Genomic DNA, 9,267 nt, shown 5'->3' with positions numbered 1-9,267 from the left:
AATGCAACCTCCTGTCATCACCCCCATCCCACTGATCCTGTTGCTCCCTGTGCTCAGGGAGAGCAGGGGCTGCAGCTATGTGAGGTCCCACTTTGGGCCTTGAATTTTTCATTAATCTTATCTTGAAGAAATTACACTGACAATTCTCCCCCTCTTCCAACATGAGAAATGTTTTTATATTAACTTGGAGCTATCAATTCCTACAGCAGGAAATGCTTTAGTCATCCCCTCCTCAGCTGGTAAGTGCCCTGCTTTAGTCCCACCATCTTTTAAGGAGAAGTTCTCTCTCCTTCATCCATGGCTTTTCCCTGCTGGGCAGCCTCTGCAAGAACCAAACTGAGGGAACAAACAGCACAGCTTGTTTTGGGGGAGGAGGCTCCTCCCCTCAAGGTGTTTATTATTGGTGTTTTCTCCCTAGAAATATCCTACAGCTCAAAAGGACGTGGTGGGATTGAGAGAAATGTGACCGAAGGTAAAAGGTGCCTTTCAGCCTTTGAAATGCATGAGGTCATATGCAACAGCAACACCTGCTCTGAACCACGCTACCTCCAGCCATGCCTTTGGTACACAGAAAATTACTGCAAAGTATGCGCAAAGCCATCTTTGCATCTTCTTGCTGGCACTCATTTTTTGCCCACCAGACCCCTTCAAGATGAGGCTCACACACATATCTGCTCAAGAGTTCTGCCTTTTATTTAGGAAGAGGCCCAGGGAGCTGCTGGTGCATGATTAAGGGAACAGACCTAAAGCTGATGGGGAGATGTGGCAGAGGAATGACTGTGCCTGGGTGCTGCTCCCTGCTGTGGCTCAGGTGCTCGGAAGACAAGGGCAGCACCTTACTGCTTCGATCTTCAGAACGTTATTGGGGCATAACGAGTAGGTCACCTCGTCCTCACTCACACCCAATGGCAGGCTGATTTCCTGAGAGATGTTTTTGTAGTTATACTCCTTCCCTCTGGAGGTGCTGAACTCCTCCTTGTGCTCCGCTACCACCTTCACCTTCCCGTCTTTCACTGTTACAGAGATTTCCTTGGGGTCAAACCCCTTCATGTCTATCAAAGCCAAAAGTCTGTGATCATGGAAAGAATGTACCATCTTGTTAAGTCTTCTTTGTATGCTGGAATAAAAACAAGAGGACAGCCTTTCAGTCCAACTCACAGAGGAATGTGTGGACCAACTTCAGGACAAGAGAAATAAACAGGAAACTACTGGATCCCTATTCATGCTGATGCATAGCAGTTGGGGTGGTTTCTGCACCATCAGAAGGAGCTCCCACCTGCATGCCACAGCAGTCAGGAGTACTCTAGTGTCCTCTCTTGGGATGGGGCAATTGAGGAGCTTAAAAGCTCTTTCACCTAATACAGAGAAGCCAGCACTCGTCTTTCACACATACATACCACCACAAAGCCATGTGTGTCCATCCTACACCTTGTCCTACATTTTGAACAGCTACAAGAGATCACATTTTCTAGTTTTGTTTAAAGTGATCAGTGGATAAGAGACACATTGGCAAAAAAAAAGCCCAAACCCAAATGATCCTGCAGAGCTGGGCTGGAGGCTCACTGAGCCATTAAAATGGTTTCTAATACTGTCAAACAGTGATTCTGCTCAACCAGAGGGGTGGCTGTTACTGAAACCATTTGTAAAGTAGGCAATGGAAGGGCCATCTCAGATACAATAGCTAAATTGAACCCAAGGCAACAAATCAAAAAGATAATGGGTGTAATGGAAGAGGAAATAGCGTAAGCAATGAGGGAACCATGATCACTAAGGTGAGAAATCCCTAACAAGCAGTTCATTAACCAGGCACCCCCATTTCAGCAATCCTACTTAAAGCCTGCAGAGATTCAACCTGGTGTGGGGATTTGGGGATGTGGTTTTTGTGCTCTCTGAGAGCTGGCTCCTCCACCTGTTCCTCTGGTCTTTTTTTATAGTGCTGGTCAGAGGAGAATAAATGTGCTGAGGAGAACTGGAGCTTCCCAGCATTTTTTGTGGGCAGGGATAGCTGAATTCCTCAGCGCGATGGGCTGAACTCCTGCTGTAGTGTGGTTTCAGATGGCAGTGGTATGGATTTGAGCTTTAACCAAGAAGCTGTCCCAAGTGTGGCAGGGCTAGGGGGGAGCCTGGCACTCAGGGAGAGCCTCATCACACCAGTGGTCAAAATGGAGATGCAGAAGTTCTGACACTTATTCCTCCTACTGTATGAGATGGAAAAACATGGACACATCTGTGGTGTGCTGCACCCCTTATGCAGTCACATTTTGGCTAATTATGAAGATAATTGTTTTACCAGATTTAAACTGATTTTATGTTGAAGACAGACCCTGTTCCACAGCTGAACAGCTTTGGATCTTCCTGTGTACCTTACTTCAGGTGCAGTTTGCGAGATGGTTGATACCACAGCACCATGGTCCAAATTGTTTTTGGCACAGGTGCTGCCTGCATGGCTCCTCTCAGACTGCCTGGCCATGCCTTCCCATTTCCTTTTCAACTAACTTCTCCGAAGGTGGCTATTTCTCTCCTGTCCTGCTTATCTGTTTACACCTCTGCTCCTGGTTCTGATGCCAAGCCTCCCTTCATCCCATCTTAAAGGGTGCAGATGCCTGCCGAAAGCAGGGGAATCAGAGTTACCTCTTGAGCTCCCGCTCCACATCCATCCTCGCGGTGATGGCCCTTCTCTCCCAGGGGCAGGCGTCAGGCTGGTGCAGGCAGCAGGGCCGCACATGGTGTGGGCAGCACGTAGGCAGATCCTCACGGAGCTGCTGCAGGTGCAGGTCCAGCAGCCTCATCTCTCTCTGCATCTCTGTCTCCACCTGCCTCAGATCTTGCCTGGCTTCTTCCGAAAGGTGATCGTGCCACGACATCGTGCTGCAAAGTGCATTGGGGCTGCGGCCGCGGCAGCCTGCACTTGCCAAGGGGAAATATTGCCTCGAGCTTTGTTGGAGCTGAGTGTATGAGCAGCACTGGCGGTGCTCCTGCAGCCTTCCACCAGGCTCCCTGTGACATCATGGGAGCGCTGACATGTCACAGCTCCACAGTTGCCATGGGAGGCACAGCCCAGCTCCATGCACAACACCACCTTTCTCCTGCTGCAGCTCCCACCATGGACCAGGGGAGCCCATGGCAGGGGGCCTTGAGGAATGGCAGGGACATGTGTGCAATGGCGGGGCAGTGGAGCCATGGGCCATAGGGAGTGTGACTTGGGTGAGGTTTCACACACAATGCTGCTTCAGCATGGCTGTCCATGCTGTTCCCCTCCCCTGCCCTGGCACAGCAATGCAGAGGGAATGCAAGCTGCCCATTTCCACTCCAGACAGGAACCACCATGAATACAGCCCAGGTCTCTGCTCGGGCTTTTAACCTAGGTTTCCTCTTTAAACTTGTGGGGATTCCCATTCCCAGGTCCTGACCGCCACTGCCTTGGGAGAAGGGGAATAAATGCACACCCAGCAGCAGGCTGCTGCCAACCTGCTGAAAAAGCACGTCCCCCTGCAGCCTTCCCCTCCTCTCTGCTTTTGCTGCTGTTTACTACAGCCTCAAATAAAAGCTATAAATTAAAGAAAGCTGCAATTGCTCTTTATGGCTTTCCCCTATGTGCAGGTGCTTTGTTGGACACGTGAAGCCTACGTGTGTTTTGCTGGCACGCAGCATGGCCTGCTGTGGTGCTAGGCAAAGGCAACCAGAAGCATCGGGATGGTCTGTGGGGAGCTGGCACCCCCAGGAGCACGAGCAGCTCCCCCAGTGAGTGCCAGGGAAAGGCAAGGTGCTCACAGTGTGGTCCAAGAAGTGTCTTCTTGCCTGGTGTGCAGTAAGCCATCCAATCCACACACTGTATTCAGGCCTGGGTGCTTGGTTGGACTTCTCCACACATGATGCACACCCAGTACTGGCTTTCCCATTGCTTTTGTACACAAAATTACACGCTGGTACCACTGCCCATTACAATGAATGTAATCTACGTAGACTTATATTTGTTGTGGCATTCCTTCTCATCACTATGCCTGCCCAGAGGAGGGGACTTCAACCCTGGGGGTCTTTTTGACCTGCGTGTGTGAGTTTTAGTATTATAATAAAGGCACTTTTACTTCAGGACACCTTAGAAAGTTAGCTTCATTGCCAAGTTGGTTAATTGAATGGTCACTTTGCCTGGAGCAGACCACTCGAACCAAGCATTGGGCTAGGTCATCCAGTCAGAGTCCTGGGGTACAGACTACAGGAGCCATTACAAAGCAAAGGCACCAAACAGCAGGCTGTGTCAAATACAGCTTCTGCAGGAAAAGCACCAGCTTGAAAATGATTTCAAGTTAAACCTCCCTGGCGCAGGAAATGAGGGGGGTTGAGGATTCACCATGCACCCCACAGGAGAGCAGGGAGGCTGCAGGCAGAGGTGCCCGTGCGGTGCGATTTTATCTAATGATAAAGTTTGTCACCTTTTGAGCAGAAATGTGCGATTTGATGGTGATACCACAACAACAACAGATTGCATGGAGCATGTTTTCCCTTACAGATGCCAAGCCAGTGGTGTGGGATTCTGTGATAAAAGGAGATGCTAGCAAGTCCTTCTGAGGCCAGGCTTGATATCTCAATAGGCTGGGGAGAGGTACATAGGTGACCCCTAAACTGACTTCAGTTTTTGGCTAAACACTCTAAACCATCCAGAATGTAGGCCTTGCCTCCCTCTACCTCCTCTCTGCCTTATCTCCCAGCCTTCCCTCATGGCCTTGCTTCTCTCTGAAAAGACTGTGGTGCAGTTGGCATCTTCTGCAGCCTCACCGGGAGTAGGTGACTGGTGAGGCAGCCGAGGACATCTTAAACAACTCAGTGCTCAGTCAAATTCCCACAGCCCCCAAAAGCCTGTTGGGCCCATGCACCAGGCTTGCTGTTTAGTGGGCATCAGCTCACAGGGTTTTCCATGAGCCTCCAGGATGACAATGAGCTGTGGGCCACTCCACTCACTGGGGTGTTTGCTGTGCTAAATACCCAAACAAAAAGAGCCTGCATGGTGCCTTGTGAGAGAGATGGTGGTCACGGACTCCATCGGGCAAGGGTGTTTCACCTCTTCCCACAAAGCAGGGCTAGGGGCAGGTGAAGGATGAAGGTCCCACTCCCCAGTTTCTTCCAGCCCACCCTTGTGCTGGGGTGAGCACCTCTGTGCCACCACCACATACCACCAGCCGCGGACAACACACAAGCTCTCTGTCTGCCAAGGCTGTGAGGTCAACCTCCTGAAGGCAGGCACTGTGTCTTAAGGCATCACTATAAACAGGTACGAAGACTTTCTGAGGCTACTGGGTCTCCATCAGAGACCTGCATCTGCTCCTGCAGGGCAATGAGGAAGACTCAAGGCATCCCCAGGTTAGGAGAAAAAAGAGTAGTGCAGGTGGAGCTGTTAAGAAGACATCACTTCAGCAAAGCTGGAATGAGAGAACACCAGCCTTCCCCTTTCACTCCCTTTCTCCAGCTGGTGAGCTGCAGAGGTGGCACAGGAACCAGCCAAGTAAACAGGAACTGGGGCCACAGCTGTGTGAAACCGCTTGTCCAAAATGCCTGCTCCTTCTCCAGCCCCTTCTGAAGACACTCAACTCTGGAACAAAGGGCTGGGCTCCTGACTCATGAGGAGCCATCCAGTTTACAGAAGCTGCTCACTTCGCAGGCAAGCTAATGTGCCATGTGTTAAACAAGCATTTCTTGATGGGCTGCTTCCCTTAGCCAGAGCCATGTCCACTCTTCCCCTTCCTCCTCAGCTCCCCAGCACTGATGTATTGTCCTGAGCTTGACCAGCCCCAGATGGGAGAAGGCTGATGGCTCAGCCAGGCGTGACAATCATGCTGGGAAGCATCACACACCATGAGTAATGCTGCTGGTGCCTCTGGGATGTATCAGGAAGAGCTTTGTGCTGCAGGAAGGCGAGCTGCTCTGTAATTATTTCCTGTGAGCCGCGGGAGAGCTTGCCTGCCCTTCCGGGCACAGATGAGTAATTACAAGCAGAGTAACCAACCGTGTGCAGGTGACTTGGCCAACATCACTGCTGAGCTAGTGACTTCCCAGGCATGGGGAAGTGGTACCCATGTTTACATGGGTCTGCCTAGCTGGCTCCACTTGAAAGGGGCACCAAACACAGCTGAGAAGGTATGTGGAAGAATGGGAATTGCTTTGAGCACAGGTCAGCTCCACCTTGAAGGTGTGTTGTCATTTCAAGAATTAGTTCAGCTCCATTCCCATAGGGAAAGGAGGGACTTCTGCCATGCGGTGTGTTACTCCAGATGCTGGTGGGGCAGTCCCAGTACTCCCTCTAGCAAAGAGGGTCTTTTAGCAGTTCTCCTTCACTGCAAGTCACCCATTGCTGTAAATGCAGTGTGCACATTGCCGGCAACATGCTGATACGTGGATGCAGCTGCAACATGTAGAATGACAAGGGTAAAAGCACTCGGGTATGATGCAGGCTTCAGCTTATTCAGGTTCCTGCCCAGTAAAGTCAAGGTGACTTCTGCTAAGATCTGGGAATGAAATATTCGGGGCTGTCAAGGAAATGAGTACCCTATCAAGCCTAACTTGTAAATACTGTTTTGAAATTGTCTTTTCTTATCAGTGGAATAGGACATTCTCCAGCTTTGAGTCTGCTGCACTCCCAGGGAGCCTGCACAGTCAGATCTAACCCAGTGTGAGGAGGAGGATGAAGGACTGCAGAGACCACAGCATCCATCTCTGATCTGGATGTTGTCAGTCTCACAGATTGTCTTCAACTCACTCCCACAATGATCTTAAAGGCAAAAATATCCCAACACAGCAAAGTCAAACACAGCCTAGGTTCTTTGGCTCATTATTTCTGAGCCCTTTAGCATCCCTGGCTGTCAAGATCTTCCTGACACCCATGAAGTCAAGAACCTTTCTTTCAGCATGTGAAAGCAGAGTACAGGGATGAAAACTGGAAGATGTCCTTCAGACCACTGCCAGGTGTGACTGCCTTCCCCTGTCCTCACTGTGGAGCCAGGGACCTCTCCACTCAGAGTCAGGGGGGTCGACGGAAATGGACTTTAGGATTCTCCAAATGACATGAAACTTGCAAAAAAACCCCCAACCCTAAACCCACCAAACCCAAAATATAACCCTAAGGACTGGAAGCCCTGCTGCCTTCATTGCCCTTGCAAATATAATGCCTGAACAAACCAGTTATTTCAAAGCCTCTCTTGGTCTCTTTTGAGCAAGAACAGATCAAGTACAGCAAGTACTGATCAATTTGAACAGAGTTTGCTCAATGTATTTTCAGACCTAGCAGGTTTCAACAGTGTCTGACATCCTGATTTACAGACATCAGCCAGGATCTCTTAACACCCCAACCACATTCTTAAGGATATCACTTTAAGCCCAGACTGGACTAACCCTTGTACAGAAAGCCAGAGATTGCTTAAATGTGAATCCATACAGCATACAGAGCCCTGCAGCTGAAATCAGGTAACCATGTGCTCAAATGGCTAATAATGGTCATTTTCCCCTCTCCTAATTTCCATATGGAACAGAAGTAACTAGCCATGTAACTGTGCACCCACGTGTCCAGCCAAGCATTGCTGAAAGGCTTGGAGAAGACCCAGGGTGTCAGGCTCCAACTCAGCCTCCTGCTCTTCAGAGTGGCACTGGATTCTCATACAAACCTGTAGAATTAGCTCCTGGGGATGGGATTTCTGGATTCCCAACACACTATTTATGTAAATGATATCCTTTATTTATGTAAAGGATAACCTTTATTTATGTAAAGGATATCCTTTGATATCCTCTTGGTTTTACCAACAGATTTAATACTATTTAACCTTCATGGGAAAAAAAAAAAAAAGTCATGTTATATCAGTAACTGCTTATTACATCTTTCCTCAAGGAATTCTTCCTCCACTTGAAACTCATAATGGAGCAATTGAATTCCTTCAATTCAAATTTAAATGATTTGTTGAGTATTTTACACCAACTCACTTCTCACTCTGCTGCTCCAAAACTGATGCTTAGTCAGCTTTAAAGTTTTCTTTTCCTTTTTTCCTAGTGCTGTCCTAAAGTGTCTTCCTTTCAAATAGTGCTTTCCACATCATCCCAGGCTCTTTTCCACTTCTGTTCTCCCACTGGCACACAGCAGCAAAGATCTGAGAGCTAGGCCACGCTTTCTTACACCTAAATGAATAAATGTCACACCCAGAGTCATTTCCAGATGCCCACACCACACTTCTGTAGCATGAACAGGAGGACTGCAGTAGTCTTCCGGCCCTAAAGCGGCTCTGAAAATCCCCTCACCTCAGTTTCTGTTTTCAGCCAACATTACTGTATTCCTGCTGCTCCCATTTAGTTCAAATAGCTCAGCAAATGGCCAGTCTGGTATCCAGAAGACATGTAAGCTATGGGGCAGCTGAAGGCAATGTGCTATCTGTGCTTTCCAGCTCCCTGGTGAATGAATGAGTGAGGTGGGGATCACCTGGCTGTGCACAGCTCGCCCCGGGGGTGCAAACTCCCACTGAAAACAAGTGCCAAGAGCCATGGCTGCCTGTGCAGTTTAGTATGTAGGGCATTTGATGGGTCTTGCTCGTCCCTTTTAGGTCTTGTCTACCTGAATGTAAATAAAGAACAAAATGTTATTTGCTTTGAAAAGCTGCATCTTATGTTGCTAGTCAATAGTCTGACATCTGCTTCTGTTCAAGACAGCCCTCTACAAATGAAACTCAGCTTTGCTGCAGGAGTAGAAATCAATGTGCTAGTGCAATGTAAGAGAGAACTTTTCATGAGAATTCCCCTCATTTCTCCAACACCCATGTTCACTTCCACAGAAAATAGCCTGTATGTGCCAAGGCCACCTTTTGTTTTCTCCTCTGCAGGGTGAAGGTAATGCCTAGCCCCTTGTCAGAGATGTGCCCAGGTTACTCAAATGCCAGTGCACCTCTGCATATCCAGTATGCTTAAGAAAGTACTTCCCCAAAAGATGGTGTTGCTGCCCTGGAAGACAACCCTGAGCATCTGACAAGATATGAATGAGAATTCCCTGTATGGCAGGCAGCACCTCTGGGCATCGGAGGAGACCTGCCTGTCAGAAGGGATCACTGGGGTCCCTGAGGATTACGCAAGGATGAATAGAGCTGTGTGAGTCTCAGAAGTCATGTTTTCTTGGGAAAGCTGATTATTTCAAATCTCTTTTTATTCAAAATTGTAACATGATAAGAATATGAAAACCAAGCTTATTTAGGTCCTTTGTTTAGAAGCCGGTGTTTTGATATTTTATGGGATTCATATCAAGAA

General features: G+C 48.7%; 1 protein-coding gene across 1 annotated transcript; it reads right to left on the bottom strand.

The window, feature by feature from the left end:
• Positions 1-678: 678 nt before the first annotated feature.
• Positions 679-2,995, bottom strand: ODF1 (outer dense fiber of sperm tails 1). The gene is made up of 2 exons (XM_061373541.1): positions 2,632-2,995; positions 679-1,117 (listed from the first exon to the last, which is right to left on the bottom strand). Exons 1-2 carry the CDS (start codon positions 2,862-2,864, stop codon positions 808-810), a joined length of 543 nt encoding a protein of 180 aa, XP_061229525.1. The 5' UTR covers positions 2,865-2,995; the 3' UTR covers positions 679-807.
• Between the last annotated feature and the right edge of the window lie 6,272 nt (positions 2,996-9,267).

Source organism: Neopsephotus bourkii, unplaced genomic scaffold (assembly GCF_033783945.1).
Source record: "Neopsephotus bourkii isolate Nb327-2 ecotype Australia unplaced genomic scaffold, CSIRO-AGI_Nbou_v1 NB_1630, whole genome shotgun sequence".
Lineage (NCBI taxonomy): Eukaryota > Metazoa > Chordata > Aves > Psittaciformes > Psittacidae > Neopsephotus > Neopsephotus bourkii.
Note: the sequence above shows the minus strand (reverse complement) of the source record. Positions and strands in the feature narration are given on the sequence as shown.